Here is a 20,437-nt window from a genome sequence, read left to right on the forward strand (position 1 = left end):
TACTTGTCGAGCAACAGTATCAAGGTCGTCGTGAAAAGAGTTACAACGTTTGTGCGAGCTGAGAAACCGGAACCGCGCGATCTTGCCTTGGCACATCAGGGTGCGAGAAGGCAGCTGGTTGGTGTTGGATCATGATGGGCCGAGGGGTCATGCAGATGGGATGGTTATTCGATGGCTTGTTAGATGTAATACACGAACTAAAAGAAATCGCAAGACACGCCTTTGATTCTCCCACTAGACAAAAGGAAGGGGATCTGACTACACACATATTTAACGACATAACTGACTTTTGGGACATCCGTATGTTGAATGCAAATGGTTTACAGATCCGTAACAATGTAAATAATTACTACAGCATCTCAGGTTTGAGCATTCTTTATGCAGAATACTCAAGTTCTCTCTGTTATCTTTTTCAGAGACACTGACACCATTGTCGGTTTGCCTCGTCCGATACACGAGAGCGTCAAAATCCTCAAGCAGGTAATAAAATATAAACCCTGATCTAGTTTTGTGTGGGTTAAAAAAGCAGCGGATTTTAAAATGTACACCAGGATTCAAAAAATGAGTTGTTTTTTTTTTGTTGATGTGTGGCAACATAAGGTATATAGCCTGGTGTTGGCGCAGTGGTTAGGGCAGCGGCTTGGGATCCAAAAGGTCCTGAGTTCAAGCCCCGTTGGGCCACTGAATTAATACACCAGGGGGTTGACTCAGCCTGTCATCCTTCCGAGGTCGGCGAAATGAGTACCAGTATACTGGGCCGGTGTATACCACGGTTAAAATAGGTGTACCATATCCCTGTGTCGTAAGAGGCGACCAGGGTTGCGTCAGGAAGGGCATCCGGCGTAAAACATGTGCCAAATCACTATGCGGATCATACGGATGATCCGCTGTGGCGACCTCTAACGGGAGCAGCCGAAAGAAGAAGAAGTGTGGCAACATAAAGTATACTTTCATCATGGGTTTATAAAATCTGTCCATTGTGTCCCAGTTTCCTGGCCAAGTTCGCCCTTCAGATTTTGACTGATCTTTAAAAAAAATTAATTGATTGATGCAGGCCTTGTTGTCAATATAACAACGAACTTCGGAGAGGGAATACGTTGTTCCAAACTTTCGTTTTGCCTCTTTGTGTCACTTGTTTCCTTGTACTCTTTTTTTTTTTTTTGTCTGTTTCCAGCACAAGTACGTCTCTGTTGCCGAGGTGCAGATTAAGAATGAGGAAGAACTTTTAAAGATGCCACTATCGAAGGTGATGGGAGATTTGTGAATAGTATAGAAAGAAATTTCAGTGAGGCATGCCACAAATTGTGCTCATTTAAAAGTGTTGTCGTGTTTTAGAAAGACGGGGATAAAGACGTCAAGATGATCATGGGAAGTACTTCTGATGACTAAAATTGCCTGACTTCTCTCACCATTCGTTCTGGACAGAATGAGGAGCGAGTTGAACAAACACCAGCAGAGACACTCTACCAAGGAATGTTGCCAAACCTTCCACAATACATGGTAATCCTCGTGAGCAGTTTCCTGTGAAGAAAGTGTGCAACTTCAAATGTATAATTTATTGACAAGTAGCTTTTGGTTAATCATTAGGAATTTCTGATTCAGTACTATTACAGAGTTGTCTGCCATGATGGATTGGCTTTACCAGTTCCTGATACCAAAACCATTCTACAGATTTTATCCGAACTTTCTGCCCCATTTGTACAGCGTGCTCGTGAATCTCTGCTTCCTGGTTTCACCCTTTTTGTTTGGCTTCCAAGATACAAGTTGGAAGTCATTTCTCCTGTAACTGGAATTATTATTCTCTTTTTCTGCCATAATTTGTCACTCCTATTTATCTGAGACTGTTACACTGATGAGCTTAAGTTCACAGGATTATTCCAACCCATTAGATTTAGTGCATACCCTTCAATTAAACCGATTGAATGAAAGACTTGGTGGTTATCTGAGGCTGATGATTTTGTTTTTTTATAAACTTTAAATATCTTATTGAGAACCACTGAACTATTGAATAGGAATGTTTGAATGAACAATAAATGAACCAATGTGCTTTAGGTTTCAAAAGTTGATAATGCTCCTTGAAACTGACATGTCTCCATCATCAACTAATCTAAAAGCTTACTTTTTAGTTGTGTGTGTGTGCGTGCGTGCGCACGCGCTTCTTCTCTTGGACACCCCGATGAAGAATGTCATAATATGGTGATCTTTATCCTGAAAATTATCCCCTATGTTGGGCTGGCAGTGTGACCTTGGAGGTACACACATTCACTTCTAAGCTGTCTAGCCTTGGTTAGAATCCTGAGAGAGCTACAAACTTTCATCCCAGTGTTTCACAAGCAGGGTGATTCATCAATGTGTCCCATCTGCTGGCATTAGTTGGTGGACATTAAAGATGCCACGGTGCCCTTCACGAAGTTTAGGCAAGCTATTGCTGGCACTCTGATCAAATTTCAAGTTCCTGCCCTGATGTACCATACCATATTATAGGTAGTGAATTGTTAGTCACCAGCATAATGAATGGTCCTTGCTTGTTGTCATGTCGACAGGTCTAACTAACGTTACCTATTGCGCTAGCAGCTTTTGCTACTCCTGAAGATCGTCATGCTTACCAAATTCACACTGCATTCAGCCAACTGTTCTTTACCATTTACAAAACCCCAAGGATCGCTCCAATCCAAGGCCAAACTTGCTGTTACAACGCGTGGGAGGGAGGCAAAAGGCGGGAAAACGTTTTGATTGTTTAAATGGGGTTTATTAAAAGATGGAGAGCAAGGGCCAACAAGATGCTCTGAACAAAAGGAAGAACTAAGTGGTCGACAGACACAAGTAGGGATGAGGGGAGCATGCAAACTTGTGTACAACCCACTTTGGTGCCAAAAATAAATACCAGGACTCACACAACAATGGGGAACAAGAGAGGGCTTTAGCAAGGCATGAGCTGGTTTTGGTCTGGTATGGCCCATACAAGCTGGTGTTGCCCATGGCTGGTGGTTGGAGATTTGGAGAGGTATGGTGATGAAGAGAGAGATGCTGCCTCTGAAGTTCTGGCTCCAACTGCTGTGCACAGCATGGCTACGTCCCTTTTAAACTTTGGGACCGCACTTATACACAGCATCCCCCTCATTTGTTTCCCACCGGTGTGGGCGGCGCCCTCGATCCGACCATCCTGCCCTGCAGAGCGGGCCTGAAAAAAAGTTCCTTCCATCTGCCAGGGCTCTACAGCCAACCTCGCCACCATTGCTCACAGTGCATCAGCCAAACGGTCTGTAATGTTGCCTTTAAAAGTGCGGTGCCTTTGATCCCAAGTCCTCACCAGGCCTCTCTCGTAAACAGGAGGTTTTACACAACAAAGTTACTCTATACTGTCTTAAAGTTAACACTCACTGCCTCCTCAGGACACATTTTGCAATACGACTAACCACTAGACAAATAGCTATTACAAGGGGAACCTACTGTATGCTATGTAATCACATGGTCCATACTTGTCTTCATACAACCTAGCACTGGACCCTCCCCCCACCACCTCCTTCCCCCCATTCTATGTAACATTGTAATTAGTTTTTCTCCTGAGCATATTCATGAGAAAATTGACCAAATATTTTTATATTTGAAGTCTTTGATAGCCGTGTATACCATTTCTCTTTTTGTCAATGGTGGATCAGCTATTATACAGCAATATAAAGGGTTATTGTTACATTTTTATTACTTTTTAACATTGATGATACTTTTTGTAACCCACTTTTCCAGATTGCACTGCTGAAAATTCTTCTTGCTGCAGCTCCCACTTCAAAAGCCAAGACGGATTCTATCAATATCCTGGCAGATGTGCTTCCTGAAGAGATGCCGTAAGTTTGGAACGGGGTGAGGGATTATGATCGATAATGCCGTTCAAATGTAGATATTTTGTATGGATATTTACATTGATCTAAAGATTGCTCGTTAAGTTATTTGCAAACATGAGCTTGAATAACATGAAGCAGGCACATTTACCCTCAAGCAGCTATTTGTTGCTGTGAATTGCAAATGTAAAATAATTCAGTCACCATGAATCTAAAAGTTTTATCCTCTGATTATAGGATGTATTAAGTTGGCTCCGATATACCACTGGGGCTTGTTTGATTAAAGCCAAGTACTTTGTTGGAAAAAATTATACATTAGCCACCAACTTTCTCAAGAAAAGATCACAATCCATGCAGCCAATGATTACATTTGGAGAAATGACTGAGGCCAAACGGTTTTTAAATAGAAAGAAGTCGGCATCCATGGGGAGGAAGAAATCCTTTCTTAGGAAATGCCCTGCTGAGTGCGGAGAAATGCGGTGCCATTGTCGTGACGTTCCTTGTACCCAGAGTGCTCCAGGAAGTGTGACTGTGTGCGTGCGTGTGTGTGTATGTCAGCTCCACTACAAGCCTTAGATCCTGTTTTAAGAAAACATACCACGGATAATGCACATAAACTGCCACGACATAAATTATGTGCAGGCCCCAATATCCTGTGCTGAAAGTCATTGAATGGCCAGTTTCGTTCCATTGCTGTTGTACACTATAAAGAATACAATTCTGTTTTCATTTGAATGTTCATTTGAATGTAAAATGTTCATTTAAACCGACACAGTCAAGCCTAATTGGAGTGTAGAAATCCTGTTTCACGTTCTGATGAAGTTAACGATAGTTTGATCGAGCTAAACGAGGACGTGTGATCGGTGTGCTGTGAATGTGGACTTTGTATAGCAATGCCTACTGCACAGGAATGTATATACTGCCATTGGTGTTTGGAAAAAGCTTTCTTCCTTTACTTTTCCCTGCTCATTAATGCAGCCAAATGCTGACACTGCCATCTTGTGTGCTTGATCCTGGTAAAAATACGTCATGGCGGCATCCCGTCTTTTGCCTTCAATTTATTGTGAAATGCTTAAATATTTATAAAATATATTGTGTGTAATGAAAGGAGAGATAGTTTTCTGACTTGCAAAGAAATTTTGACCTTTCCTTCATTTACCTTTTTTTAAGGAGCCAAAAATGCATCCGACAATTGATGTACCTCGCCAGTAATCGGTCACCATATTCAGGAAATTAAAATGGAACTGATTATCATTGAAATGTCCATTCATTTCACCTTTAAAATTAACTCCGTTTAATATAGGTGACATGACTGTGTGTTTGTGGCGTCAAGGATGGGCCGAATATATCCCAATCATTTTGTCGTCTATTGCATCATGTATTCTGGCCTTTTGGCGTTGATATGCGTTTATCAAAACTTGTGCCACATTCCCTTCACCAGCATCACAGTGCTTCAGAGCATGAAGTTGGGTGTGGATGTCAACAGGCACAAAGAGATTATTGTGAAGGCCATTTCTGCTCTCCTCCTGCTCCTTCTCAAGCATTTCAAGCTAAACCACATCTACCAGGTATTTTACCTGTATTATGAATGACATTTTAGGTCGTTTGTGTTTTTTTTTTTTTCATGTTGCAAAGAGTTGGCAAGTCGTGGAGTTTGCCGACTTTACAAAGTTTCACTTTATTTGTCGACTGAAAGTAGCCAGACTAACCTGTTGCTGGAAAGCAGCTTGCTTTCTCACCATGGAAGGCGAAACCCCAAAGGGAGTAACTTTACATCACTGTCTAACACTTGCAACAAATGTGTTCATTCTTTGGCAAACCAGAAAGCCTAATCTTGCGAAACACTCCAACTGAACTGAACTGAACTTCTTTTGCAGTTTGAATACATCTCTCAACACCTCGTGTTTGCAAACTGCATCCCACTCATTCTTAAATTCTTCAACCAGAACATAATGTCATACATCGCTGCAAAGAACAGGTACGTGAGAACTGCCGACGATTCCACAGTGATGTAATGCATTATCCACAATTTTAGCACTTCTGACTCCTTATTTATTTATTTTTAATTATTATTATTATGTTTTTTTTTTTTTGAACTTCACCACTTCTGTCATTTGCAAAAAAAAAATTCAAACTTAAGATCATCTTGGTAAAGATAGTTATAAATGCAACTCCAAATATATTGATCGATTGTGTTGATCATGTGTTGTAGCATCGCAGACCTTGACTTTCCGCACTTTGTGGTGCATGATTTGCCTGATTTGACAGCTGAAAGTCTGGTACGTACTTCGTAGTTATAATGGTAAAAGCTGTATAAATGGCATCAGTGATGTATACTTCTCTCTCACCTTTTTTAAGGTTCTCCTCTCCTGCCCCCCACCCCCCCCCCAATTTTTTTATCTCCTTGAGGGGGGAGGGGGGGGTACTTTTTATGTTTTTGGGTTGTCCGTCTGTGCGTCCATCCCTGCAAATTTTTATTGTTACCTCCTTCACTGAAGGTGGATGGATGTTGTTTGTCTGTCTGTGAGCAGTGTATCTCAAAAAGTTGTGGATGAAACTTGGTGGACCAGTTGGGTGTGTGACGAGGACGAATTGATTAGATTTTGGTAAAGATTCAGGTCCAGATCTGAAAATTTTAAAGTTTTTAAAGTGATTTTCAACATTGATAGATGAGGCCAAAAATGATACAATACTGTATATACAGTGCCTATCGAACGTCTACACCTCCTTTCAAAATTTTCACCTTTTGTTTTCTTATAGGCTAGGAATAAATTGCATTTAATCAGACTTTTTCCACCTATAGTTACACATCGTAACCCACAACTTCCAAGTGAAAAATATATTCTACAAATTTCAAAAAATTAATTTAAAATACAAAACTGGAATATCTTAGTTGAATAAGTGTCCACCCCCTGAGTTAACACTTGGCGGAAGCACCTTTGACAGCAATTACAGCTGTGTGTGTTGGGATGGGTCTTGACTAACTTAACACATGTTGATTGGGCAATATTTTCCCATTCTTCTCAACAAAACTGTTCAAGCTCAGTCAAGTTGCATGGGGAGCATTGATGGACAGCAATCTTGAAGTCATGCCACAGATTTTTGATTAGATTTAGGTCAGGGCTCTGACTGGGCCACTCAAGGACATTTTATCTCTCTGCTCCTTAGCCACTCCAGTGTAACTTTGGCTGTGTGCTTTGGGTCATTGTCATGTGCCGAAAGCTGAACTTCCATCCCAACTTCAGCTTTCTTACAGAGAGCAGCAGGTTTTTCTATTAATCTATTTTCCTCTATCCATTTCCCTTCTATCCTGACAAGTGCCCCAGTCCCTGCTGATGAAAAACATCCCCATAACATGTTGCTGCCACCACCATGCTGCACATTTGGGATGGTGTTCTTTGGGTGATGTGCTGTGTTGGGTTTGTCCCAAACATAAGGGTTTGCATTTACGCCAAAAAGTTCCATCTTGGTTTCGTCAGACTGCAAAACTTTTTGCCACATGGCTTCAGAATTCCTGTAGTGCTTTTTGCATACCTCAAACGGGACTTAAGGTGGACTTTTTTTGATTAATGGCTTCCTTCTTGCCACCCCACCATGCAGGCCAGACTTGTGGAGTGCTTGGGATATTGTTGTTGCGTGCACACTGACCAGCCTTTGCCATAAAGTCATGTAGCTCTTTCAAAGATGCCATTGTCCTCTTGGTGGCCTTTCTGAAAAAAAAGAAAAAAATTATTTTTCTTTTTTTAAAGACAATGTGGAGGCTCATGTGAGAGCGAACACACATAACGTACAGGAGACAAGAGGGACGGGAGAGGGAAGGACGAAGCCGTGGGGAACAGATACATGAAATCTGTGGAAGGGAGAGGGATGGGGTTGGGTACACAGGGTAAACAAGATGGACACTACATGGACTTTCAGGTCCTTACACGACAGGGACTTTCGGGAAGGAAAGCAGGCAATTTGAAGGAGGTGGGTTTGGGGTGGATTAACGGGGGTATAAAAGATTGTGCTTTTGGATTGGGGAAGATAAGAGATGGTGATATCCAGCTGTTTTGAAGACCTAGAGTGAGGAGTAGGATTTAAGAGATTGTGGGAGTTTGTTCCAAAAGTGGGAAAAATAGAGGAATGAAAGGGTGAAGTTAAGCAGTGATTCTTGATTTTGGTAGTTTTACAAGAAGGGGTTGCTGGCAGACCTTGAGTGCCCTGCTGAAATATGGGGGGGGGGGACATATTGCAAGGGGAGGGGGGAGGCGAGGCCAGAGAGGAGACCGTAGAAGATAGAAAGACCACCGACCTGCCTGTGGCGAGAGGCCCAAAGACTCAGCCTCATCACGGGAGATACCAATGATCCTAAATGCCTTTGTCTCAACAGCGTGAAGCCGAGAAAGGTGAGAGGTGAGAGCACCAGCCTAGAGAGGAGAACAGTACTCCATCAGGCTGTGGACGAAAGCTTTGTATGTGGTCAGGAGCTCAGGTGGGCCGAGGAAGGACCTTGCACGACAGAGGATTCCCAGTCGGTGACTGGCTGTGGAGGCGGAAATTTCCTGTGGAGGAAATCTGCAAGCCATGAGTTGAAATGACCTTGGATACTGTAGGAAGAGAGTTTGGTGAGCAGGGCAGGTTGCCAGACCGAATCAAAAGCACATTATATGTCTTGGGAGATGACTCTGATTTCATGTCTGGCATTGAGAATCTCCAACCATTGTTGGGAGAGCAGAAGCAGCATATCCAGGGTGGAGTGACCTGGTCTGAATCCAAATTTATAATCAGAAATCAAGGCATTGGAGAAGAGGAAGGATTTGATGTCTAAAGCGATGATGGATTCCATAACCTTTCTGATAATTGGGAGGAGGCTGATTGGTCTGTAGTTGCAGGGATCTGTTTTTGCACCTTTTTTATGCAGAACAGTAATGTTTGCTGATTTCCAAGCAGAGGGCAGTTGACCTTGAGCAAATGAGAGGGTGAATAGAACAGAGAGAGAGAGAGAGAGAGAGAGAGAGAGAGAGAGAGAGAGAGAGAGAGAGAGAGAAAGAGAAAGAGAAAGAGAAAGAGAAAGAGAAAGAGAAAGAGAAAGAGAAAGAGAAAGAGAAAGAGAAAGAGAAAGAGAAAGAGAAAGAGAAAGAGAAAGAGAAAGAGAAAGAGAAAGAGAGAGAAAGAGCAGAAGAGCAGGTTTTTAGGACATGTGGGCTGATGCTGTCTGGACTGGTTGCAGAATCTGAGTCAAGGTTTGACAGAAAGCTCTCCACCTTGTCAGGAGAAAGGGACACAGAGTCCAGGGACAGCTGGATGTGACTCAGTAAGGTGGGTGCAAAAAGCAATGGGTTTGGGACATAAGATTTAGAAGCAAACATGGAGTTTAAGCATTCAGCCTTTTCACGTGCAGTGTCAGCTGTGTGGCTATTTGAGGTAAGGGAGGGATGGAGGGGGAACATGCACCAGAAGCAGACTTAACTGGACACCACCAGGATTTGGAGGAGGGAGACAGATTTGAGAGTTCAGACTTGAGATGAGAAAGATGTTGTTTTCTGGCTCTCCTGAGGCTAGACACACTTGTTCTGAGCTTTATGGAAGGACCTGAGATTACCCTCAGTTGGATTTGCTTTCCATGAGGCAAAGGTAAGTCATTTCAGGACAACTGCCTCGCCACAAATTTCAGTGTTCCATCGGTGGGACGAAGGGTAGGACAACTGAAGACTAGATGGGATAAATCTGTGCATGAGAGAGAGCAAGTTTCTTTTAAAGAATTCTCAGGACGAGTTGATGTTGGAGAAAGTAGAGATGGGAGACCAGTCTATAAGTTTGATGGCTGATTGAAGTCCCTGCCAGTCCGCCTGAGTGAAATGCTAGACTCGACGGCGGTGAGGTGGTTCTCTTATAACAGCCAGAAAGATGTCTACATTGACAAGGACGTGGTCAGATGAACCGATTGGAGCGGAAGAAGAACAGCAGATTTTTTTCAGGGAAATTTGTCAAAATCAGACCCAGAAGAGATGGAGTACCATTGGTTGAGATCCAGATAGGGGGGAAATTGACAGATTGTGTCAGTCCCAATGAGTCGCAGAAGTCTTTTGCTGAAGTGCCATGGCAGGTGAGAGAGGTACCCACACCCAGCCAACTGGCATGATGACAATTGAAGTCACCACATATGAGGAAGAGAACGTTTGGATGAGAGGATAGAAGTTGGTCCATGTTTTCAGAGAGTGAGGTGTAAATGGAGTCATCACTGTTAGGTGGACGGTACAGTGCACATATAAACATGAGGTGGGAGTGGAGGGGAGGCCGTAACCAGAGGTATTTCTGGGGGTGTGAGGGAGTGAGGGCAGTGCATCGAGAGTGAGGAAGAGTGTGTTTGATGAAGAAAGCAACTCCACCGCTTGGACGAGGCTCTTATCTGTCATACTGGAGGAGGGAGTATCCAGGGAGAGATACGAGGGAGTCAGAGACTTTAAGGAGGAAAGTTTCTGTTAAGTGGATTTTGTCTGGTTTGTCAGTGGCAACCTGTATGGAAAGATGTCAGGTTTGAGTGATGTTTGAGGCCCCTGATGTTTGAGGTCCACACTGTTAAGGAAGAGGGAGGGGAGGAGGTTTTGGCTGCAGGGGAGGGGAGAGGGAGGGTAGGACGAGGGAGGATGGGGTGGGGGGAGAAGTAAGGAGAGTTGTTGAAAGAGTGTGGGGGATTGCAGAAGAGCTAGGTGAGATGGCCAGATGAGGAGAAAAGGCTTGGTGGTGATGGGTTGAGGTACAGTGAGGAGTAATAAGAGAGGGGGCAGAGGGCAGTTGAAGATTGGAGGAGATGGAGTGATGAGATGGAAGAGAGAGGGCATGGGAAGGAGGAAGCTTTGTGGATGTGAGGGGGTGTGGGGAACTTTGAGAAGAGGAGTGATGGGGGGGGGTATATTGGAGGAAGAAGGGTGAGTGGGGAGTTTGTGAAGGTTGCTTTGATCTCTTTCAAAGTTGCCAGTGGCCTCTGATCAGTCTCCTCCTTGCTCGGTCATCCAGATTGGAGGGACGGCTTGATCAAGGCGGGGTCTTGGTGGTACCATGCACCTTCCACTTCTTAATGATTGTCTTGACTGTGCTCCAAGGGATATTCAAGGCCTTTGAAATATTTTTATACCCATTCCCTGATCTTTGCCTTTCCACAACTTTATCCAGGAGGTCTTTTGAAAGCTCCTTGGTGCTCATGGTTGAGTCTACTCTGAAATGCACTACCCAGTAGAGGAAACCTCCAGGAAAAGCTGATTTTATTCTGAAATAATCAGAATCACTACAATTTAACACAAGGATTAACTTGGTATGTGATTTGGTGTGTGACAATTAACTTGGTGTGTGATTTTGAAGGTGATTGGTTCCACCTGAGCTAATTCACAATTGCTATTATAAGTGGGGTGGACACTTATCCAACCAAGATATTCTAGTTTTGTACTTTCAATTAATTTTCTGAAATTTGTAGAATTTGTTTTTCACTTGGAAGTTGTGAGTTACGATTTAGAAAAAAAAGTCTGATTTAATGCAATTTAATTCCAGGATATAAAAAAATAAATAATGACCTTTTTTACAGCCATTTTTCCCTGCTGTGCAGGGGTTTGGCTTTTTCTTGAGGCAATGTTTTATAGCCGGATGCCCTTCCTGACGCCAACCCTGGTCGCCTCTTACGACACACAGGGATATGGTACACCTATTCTAACCGGGGCATACACCGGGACCAGTACACTGGCACTCATTTCGCTGACCTCGGAAGGATGACAGGCTGAGTCAACCCACTGGTGTTAATTCAGCAGCCAACGGGGCTTGAACTCAGGACCCTGGGATCCCAAGCCACCATCCTAACCACTAAGCCAACACCAGGCTTAATTTAATTCCAGGATATAAGGCAACAAAAGGTGAAAAGTGTAAAAAAAAAAAAAATTTCGACTTTGTATTGGCACTGTATCGCATGATATTTCAAAACGTTGTGTACGGATTATGACAAAGCTTTGTGGATAAGTTGGATGAGTGACAATAACAAGCCGGTTAGATTTTGGTTAAGTTCCGGATCCAGGACCGGCCTATTGGTGGGATACAAAACGTAAACTGTTTGGCGTTGCAGAGGTATGCGCTCCACTGATTGCTGCTGTCGTTGACTTTTGTTTTGTACACTGCTTTGCACACATTGTCACAGTCCAGCGCTTTTACAATCACGTAATCACAATATATGATGATTGATAGTTCAGTAACAGCTGCACCACACTACATCAATAAATCCCAGTCATAATTCACTCCAACATCATCGCCACCATCATAAATCATCAGGTTATTCAACCTGGGATATCAAAAAGGAATAATCCAAGGGGTGGCATGAAATTTGCTTTTTTCATTTCCTGTTTTCCCATCTCTCTTGATTCGGCAAAGGGTGAAGCCCGAAATGTGAGCACCCTTTCGTCTTTCACGATGGATAAATCGACCCTTTATTTTCCTTTTATTCTCTTGTGCCGCCCACGCAGACTGCTAGTTCTGTTCTTGAATGAGCAACTGCACATGTAAGAAGCATTCTCACCCTGACATTTCTGTCCAGTGAAGATTATCTGACTTGCAGAGAAAAATTTGAATTCTGGATGTTCATTCTTATGATGAATGAAAAACAAAGATGACATTTCACCACGAGAGGCACGCACAGATACTGTACATTGCACAGCACATAAAATCGATTTGCTGTACATCTCTTTCTTCGACATTCGACTTGGATCAGATCATGAACCATGGTCTATGCAGAGGAGCAGTGCTGTCGCAGCAGTTTATTGGCTCGGTTTACAACCCTGGACGGGTCACCACACCGACACGGGACGTAAGGGCAGGAATTTGGAATTTATTCAGGGTGCCGATAGCGCGCCTACTTTTCACGAAGGACATCGTGGGATCTCTAACTCCACCAACTAATGCCGACAGACGGCACACCCAGTTTAACACCAACTGAGGGACGAAACACCGGAATGACAAATTATAGCTGGACTGAGATTCAAACCCAGGTTAGACAGACCAGAAGCGACTGTGCATACCTCTTGGCCATTCAGAACCTTAGGCTGCATATTCTGTCAGTTCTGACACACACGTACACACACACGTGTACACACACGTACACACACACACACGTACACACACACACGTACACACACACACGTACACACACACACACACACACACACACACACACACACACACCCAAGACCATGGCATCAGCATTGCTGCTTAAGTACAGCGATTATTGTGCTGGAAATTCTTATCTTGGTCACGATTAACTCCGAGAAACTGAACAAAAGAGTCGATCTTTAGAACACCTCACACGCAGGTCATGCTGGGTGACTCGCGACGGGCTTGGCAGTAGATTTGAAGGCTCCCGTTGCCTTTCTCGCAGATCAGGCAGTCATTCCATGACGCTGTAGTTTTGTTGTTTGTTTTTTGCTTTGAAATGGTCTTTTTCTTTTAATTCTTTGACTGTTTCAGTCAGAGCACTTGATGTACTGAGCACAGAACTGGCTTGTTCTTTATTTATTTATTTAAATTACCGATTCTTGTGACCATGCGATCCATGCTTATGGCCTTCGTGGCCAACGACTAACAGCTTGTGCCCTGTTTATGTACCTAGCGTAAATGTGTGAGCCTCTAAACAACATGATCACACATCAGAGCGTTTGCACCGCCGGTGCACTTCCGGGCCTTCACAGGCACAAGTGCTTGTTGTAAAGTCCTTAGGGACTGTAATTAGGTTCAAGGCGAGTGAGCCGTGCCGAGAGGATGCTGCCATCGCATGCGCACACAATGTTTCTGATAAACAACAAAAAGATGGCAGTGCACAGTTGTAATTTTGTAACAGTTGGACATCATAAACTTGTCTTGGTATCAAAATGTAATTTTGTAATTGGAATTAAGCGAATTTGCAAGATGAGGGGACATTCTATTACAAGTATGACTTTTGTTGACAAGAATGCAACCTTTTACAGCTATGATTTGGCATGTCGGTGATTTTGTCATTTTTTAATTTATTTATTTATTTATTTTTCTGTTGGTGATCTTGCCTGGTTTATGGAAACGTGAATTGGAACCGCTCATCGCCCATGTTTATTTTGGATACTGGATGGCATGGTTTCTTTCCATGTTCTCTCCATCTCTCTCTCATCTGGTCTTGATTACTCTAAATTTCAGCCCTCAAGTCCCCCCCCCCTTTTCATCTTCACAAGAATGGCATCGAATACACTTGTTAACCTTCCATCTTTTCTCTCTACTTCTTCGGGTTCCTTCTTGGTCTTCCATTTCATTATGTTTGCATCATATCCTGATGCTGTGTGGACTGTGCTCCCCATTGACAGACCTCCGGTAGCTTGTACATGTTGCTGTGTTTGAGCTTGGGGAGTAACTGCTGGAAATCTATCTATTTAAGTTCTTTCTGACCTTTGTTTTTTGTTACTTTCACATTTCTTTCTCATTATTTTTTCACAATTCTCTTTATTAATTCGAATTTTTGCTTTTTTCTTCTCTTTCATCTCTCTATTCCTCTTTCCTTATCTATCTCTCTCAGGAGAAGTGAATTCTTACAGAATTTTTTTCTCTAAGCCTCACTTGGCTGTGCATGGATGGGTTTGAGGTTAGTGAAGTAGTGGCTGAAACCCGAATCCTATCCAGGTTCCTCCTGATGACTCCATCTTTGCTCTTTACTTCTTAGGGTTCTTCTTAGTCTTCTGTTTCATTCTCTCATGCTTTACCCTCCAGTGCTTCAAGGCTGCAGCTCACTGTCATCTCGTCGTTTTGCTTTCCTTCCCATTATCTTATTTTATTATGGCTAAACTCTTCCTTGTGCTGTAACTTTCTCTCAAATGTTATTATTATGTCAAGTTTTTATTTTGTTTTGGCCTTTTTGGCCTACTCTTTATATTTTATTTAATTTTATTTTGCATTTTCTTTTTTTGTCATACAATTGATGCCTACTCTGTTCTCCTTTGTTGACTAAAACCTCATATTTAACTATTTAAATAATAATTTATGTTTTGTGGATTTGGTGATTGTCATCAGGTCCAACCCAGCGTATCCACGAGGCCAATCATCCCCCTCCCCCACCACCTCAGTCCCATTATGCAAGATTTGGTGATTTGGTGGATATAAAGCACCTTTTTTTTCATATACGTTGCATTGCGGTTGGCCATTTTGGTTAGTATAATTTTGTCAGAGGGGTCATCCACAGCTACAAGAGGCGGATACATCCCATCTCTTTAGTTGCTGGTCGTGTTTTTTGTAGGAGGCTGGAGATGACAACCAGTTCTGCTGGAGAAATTTGTTTTCCTGCATCAACCTTCTCAGAATTCTAAACAAACTGACGAAATGGAAGCATTCAAGAACGATGGCAAGTTCCATTATATAACTTTGTCACATTTGAACAAATTCTATTTCCATGAATATTGGCTTCTTTTTAACCAGCTTGTTCACTTGTATTGTTTTTCCCTTAATGTGACACAGATGCTGGTCGTGTTTAAATCGGCTCCGATTCTCAAGCGTGCACTGAAAGTGAAACAAGCCGTGATGCAACTCTACATCCTAAAGCTTCTGAAGGTTCAGACAAAGTACCTTGGAAGGCAATGGAGGAAAAGTAACATGAAAACAATGTCTGCAATATACCAAAAAGTGCGACATCGGCTGAATGATGACTGGGCTTACGGCAATGGTACGTTTAATCGCAAGCTTCGCTTTGCAACTGAGTGTCAATCAATATTTGGTTTAATATATTAGGGGAGAGAACATAAACTGCATACATTCCTTAATTACACCGCACACGCGAAGGGAAAAGCGGGGTTAAGCAATTGGTTCACGTCTCTGTCTGTCGATGTACGAATGTCAGTTTATGATCGAGGAACAACTTGATTTCAATTGAATGTTATATTTTGAACAGGAATCAGAACATGAATCAGAAAACGAACCTGTAGGTTAGCAGTACTTCGTCTCTGAATTTGTCCCGATTGTGCATGCGCAGAGAGGAGTGAGATAATTTTTTTTTCTCTCCGTCTGCCTGCCTGGTAGTCAAACAAAATTGAAAATCATTCCAAACAGGAAACTTACTGTTTTTTGGGATGTCATAAAGGACACAAACAACAGGCACAAAGAAATAATGTAACGTGTTAAATAAGGTAGCCTATAAGACGTCAACGGCGGGTGGTAAATTTCCGAATTTTTTTGTACTCAATACAACCTTGAACACTGTCGTACACAAATCACCTTTTTAGCACTTTCAAAACCCTCAAGTTGAATAGCAATGTGGTGGATTGTGGTCCATGAATGCTCTTGTTTGGAGAAGTACTTGTTTGAAAACTATTGTAACACTTATGTCCTATTTTGAGCTGATCTTGTTTATGTGTACAAAAATAATTATCTTGCAAACATGTTTTTGTCCGTTTTTTTCTTTTCTTTTCTTTTCTTCCCAAAGATGATGCGACACAGGAAATTTCACTTTCACAGTGTATGCATTCTCTGTCTATCGTTTCAGACATCGATGCACGCCCTTGGGATTTCCAGGCTGAGGAGTGTGCTCTTCGTGCAGGCGTTGAGCGGTTCAACAGGCGGCGGTACGAGTCTGCTTCACGAGCTCTGGAGTTTTCAGCTGTGGACACGTGTGCACAGAGTGTCCTAGGCCACACAAGCGACCTACCCGAGGAGTTCAACGTGACTTACGAGCGCTGGCTAGAACGAGAGGTTTTCTCCGATGCGATTCGCTGGGAGGAGTTGCTGCAGCAGTGATGTCATCTGAATCGGAAGGGGCTTCCATGCAGCTTGTCATGGCAGTTGCTTGCAGTGATCTGCAAGGCTCTTGAACTTTGTACTGTACATGCTTTCTTGAAGAAATGACAGAAGAAAAGAAAAAAAGTCAACATAATTTGTTGATTAGACTGGATATAAGGTCGGTAAATATTAATTGATGTCTGGCATAATCGATTGTCTGTGTTTGTTTGGAACAACTTTCATTTTTTGGATGATAAATGCAATGAAGACATTTTCACAGTGCAGATTGTTTGATTTGTCCACTAATTTCATAGATCTGTGTTAAAAAAATGGTGATTTTTTAATATTCATACCCCTTCGTCACATAAATGTGGTCATACATTGGCCAACATGTTATATATAGCATGCTTCTCGGGTTTGTGTATAACTTGTGTTCGATGAGCAAAACGGCCTGCATACGTTGGCGAAAATTTTTTCCGTTCAATTCGTTGGCGAATATTTACCCGCTGAACATTCAACCAGTTGAACTCCACCCCCTGTACCTTCACCCAATAGGCAATGGCTTTTCCTTTATCTTGTACATTGAGCAATCCTCATCAAATTGTCGTTCCCTGGGGGTATGGTTCTGGAAATATGGTGGACTATCTTGAATAAGTGGTTTTTTTTTTTTGATTTTTGTTTTGTATACAAAGTTGAAGCTCGTGGAAGAGTTGGAACATTGAATGTATCAGGGCGATATGCAATGGTCTCTGAAGTCTTGACGATACCAACGACAAAATGCCTGAGTGGATTACTGCATGTGATGGTAAACCTTGTACAATAGATATGCAGTAGATAAAGGAGTGATCCAGTCCAGTGACAAAAATAGAAACTACTTAATCAAACTATGCACATGCTCCAATCTTGGTGATAAATGGTACTCAGATCATTAATTGATCATCCACCAAAACACATGCTTGTGATATTTGCGTTTCATTTATTTCCTCCACACTGGTTGTTTGTCTAGCACTGTACATATTATACTATTTCCAATTAATATCATAAATGTAGGTTGGCTGAGAGGTGCGCACACTCCTTTTGAAGCTGTCTAGCTTGGGTTCAAATCCTGACCTAGCTACAAGCTATCATTCCAGTGTTTCACAGCAGGGTGATTCATCAATGTGTGTGCCATCCCTCAGATGGACGTTAAACTGGGTGTCCCGTCTGCCAGCATTCGTTAGTGGGCATTAACAATCCTATGATGTCCTTTGTGAGGAGTAGGTGAGCTATCGTCGGCACCCTGCACAAATTACAATGTCTTGCCCTAACTTCCTGAGCTGGAGTGGGGACGAATCCAGAATTGTAGCCTTGTAACTGCTTCAGCAGCATCAACACACTGCAAAGGACATGGTGCATGATGACGATAAATCGAAGAAATAATGTACTTTTTAGCCCCCCGATAGACTTAGTCCGAAATGGAGGCTTATGGATTGGGTTTCGTCCATCCGTATGTCCATCTGTAGCTATGTATCAGATATGTATGGACTTTTTTTGTTCAAACTTGGCACATAGCCAATCCATGATGGCAAACATGCGCATCATTTTTTTTTTCACGATTCGATCCAAGGTAGCCAACTGGCAGCCATTTTAGTTGTAAAATCCAACGGTGAACAACATCAACCATTCCACGGACATGCATTTACCAGTGTTGTTCAAACTTGGCACACAGATAAAGAATGATGGCTTGCAAATGCACGTCATTTTGTTCTTTTCAAGATCAGTTCCAAGATGGCCGACCGGTGGCCATTTTGTTACTTCAACGTGTCCCCAACCATTTCTCAGCCATGCACAGTCCAATTTTGTTCAAACTTGGCACAAGCGCAGCTCATGATGGCATACATGTGCACCTCACTTTATTTTGTGATCTGATGAATGATGGTTGACTGGTGGACTGGCCAAGTATTAGTTGTAAATAAATATAGCCTCCAGCCTTTCAAATCGACACAACAAAATTATTAAAACTGTGGGGGCTACGGCATTTTATGTCTTTTTCTCATTGTTAAACATGCAAAAAAAGGAGTGATTTAAAGGAGTTTTGAGCTCATCATCACCTTCCACTGGTTGCTTATGTGGATAGAAATGCGAGACATGTGGAGAAGTCTGGGAGATGGGCGAAGTTTTGCTCATAATTTATTGTGTGATGTCGAAGTGTTTCGATGTCCATCAACAGCAACCACAACACAGGAACATGGATTTGCTGCTGGCATCGCATCACGTTCTCAGCAATGAGGCAGGTCTCGATGACGGCTTAACACTGCTGCCCTCTTCCCTGCTCGCTCATTCATTCACAAAGTCGAGGAGTGATCGCGAAGCAATAACTCAAGCCCAAAGTGAGCCTTAATAAATGGGATAAAGAGGAAGTCTTAAAGCCAACGTGCTTGCCTTACTTTTCGACTGAATTGCAGCACCAAAAAAATAATTAAAGCTTGTGCAGGAATTTTTGAAGGGGTCACTGAATGCAGAGTAGAGGGGGGGTATACCCCCTAACCACACTCATCACCCCCCAAACAATCAGTAACTGATCCAATCACTAACCCATCCTTCAGAACATTATGTAATATAGGACCAAGAATGACGACCACCCCTCCAGACTCTGGAGTTTGGTATGTGGACCAGCCTTTTACGTTCCCAGCAGATACGGTGTGGGGTATGGTACAGCATACAGGTGTACGGTATCCACCGTCAAACGTTCTGCCATATTTCCTTCGGTAAGTAGATAAATGGCCACGAAAATGTGGTGTATATAATGTGGTGCTGCTGTGTCAAAGAAGAGGCCAGTTAGGTGGCACTTTCACACAGTAGTTCATGCAGCTCATCCCAAGAAAGGTAGTGGCAGCAGAAATAGTATAGATCGGTTTAAATTGGAATCAGACAGATCGATCGGTACCAAGAAGCATTAGAGATGGAGGAGGGACATAGTGGCTGGACTTGAAGGTAGCCAGTGTGTGGATGGGTATTGGGTGATAGTTTCTGCGGTTGGTGTAGCGCAGGCATGATGGCCCAAAGGGCCTCCTTCTGCACCAAAGTTATTTGTGTCCCCTTTTGTCGGTACAAAACGGAAAATCTGGAATCGCAATGGAATTTAATACGTCGTATTTCGCCTGCGATAGTTTATTCATTCCCAATTATTGGTTCGCGGGCGCCAGCAGTGGCCACTATTTTCGTTGTGTCTGTGTGTCTGTCTGTCTGTCTGTCTGTCTGTGACTCTCTCCAGAGCATAGCTCCGTGACGTTTGATGCGATCTTAATGAAACTTGGACACAAGCTGTGGTGGTGGTCGTATGGCAGCTTAGCTGCCGGGGTAGCTATCATTTCTTGAAGCGCGACTGTGTCACTGATGCAGTGCCCCTCTACCAGTACACACACTGGAACTGGTACTCATTTCGCCGACCTCGGAAGGATGACAGGCCAAGTCAACGCCCTGGTGTATTAATTCAGCGCATGGCGGGGCTTGAACTCAGGACCCTAGGATCCCAAGCCACCACCCTAACCACTGAGCCAACACCAGGCTGACACAAGCTCGATATCATGGTCTCGTTGTGTCTTTTTGTATGAGGGGCGTCCCACGCCCCTTGTGGACGGAGCCACGCCCACTTGAACTTTTTATTTTTACTTTCCCTCCCCCCCTTTTTCTTTTCTTTATTTATTTATTTATTTATTTATTTATTTTTTTCTTCTTTATTTCTTTATTTTTTTCTTTTTTTATTTCTTGCACCGGGTCAATCTTTCATTCCGAATGCATACGGTCACATCAACGTTGCATCCAGCAACGGTTGATGTTCTCTTTGTCTTTGCTGTCTTCACTCCCTCTCCCCCCCCCAGAAG

The 20,437-nt window shown here is 42.9% G+C and overlaps 1 protein-coding gene across 3 annotated transcripts in view; it reads left to right on the forward strand.

Moving 5' to 3' along the window:
* The window catches only part of STRIP1 (striatin interacting protein 1), a 57,795-nt gene extending 40,268 nt beyond the window's left edge, over window positions 1–17,527 (forward strand). For 2 of the 3 annotated variants that reach the window (XM_085870320.1, XM_085870318.1), the window contains exons 13-22: window positions 417–480; window positions 1,175–1,246; window positions 1,426–1,500; window positions 3,745–3,842; window positions 5,278–5,404; window positions 5,714–5,814; window positions 6,049–6,115; window positions 15,103–15,207; window positions 15,321–15,525; window positions 16,342–17,527. In XM_085870320.1, the coding sequence (XP_085726446.1) occupies window positions 417–480; window positions 1,175–1,246; window positions 1,426–1,500; window positions 3,745–3,842; window positions 5,278–5,404; window positions 5,714–5,814; window positions 6,049–6,115; window positions 15,103–15,207; window positions 15,321–15,525; window positions 16,342–16,592 (1,165 nt within the window). In that variant the 3' untranslated portion in view covers window positions 16,593–17,527. The remainder of the gene's footprint in view (window positions 1–416; window positions 481–1,174; window positions 1,247–1,425; window positions 1,501–3,744; window positions 3,843–5,277; window positions 5,405–5,713; window positions 5,815–6,048; window positions 6,116–15,102; window positions 15,208–15,320; window positions 15,526–16,341) is intronic. The other variant, XM_085870319.1, reaches the window with a different exon arrangement.
* The last annotated feature ends 2,910 nt before the right edge of the window (window positions 17,528–20,437 follow it).

The sequence above is a fragment of the Eptatretus burgeri genome, chromosome 2 (genome assembly GCF_056783735.1).
Source record: "Eptatretus burgeri isolate ZD-2024b chromosome 2, Ebu_testis_v1, whole genome shotgun sequence".
Lineage (NCBI taxonomy): Eukaryota > Metazoa > Chordata > Myxini > Myxiniformes > Myxinidae > Eptatretus > Eptatretus burgeri.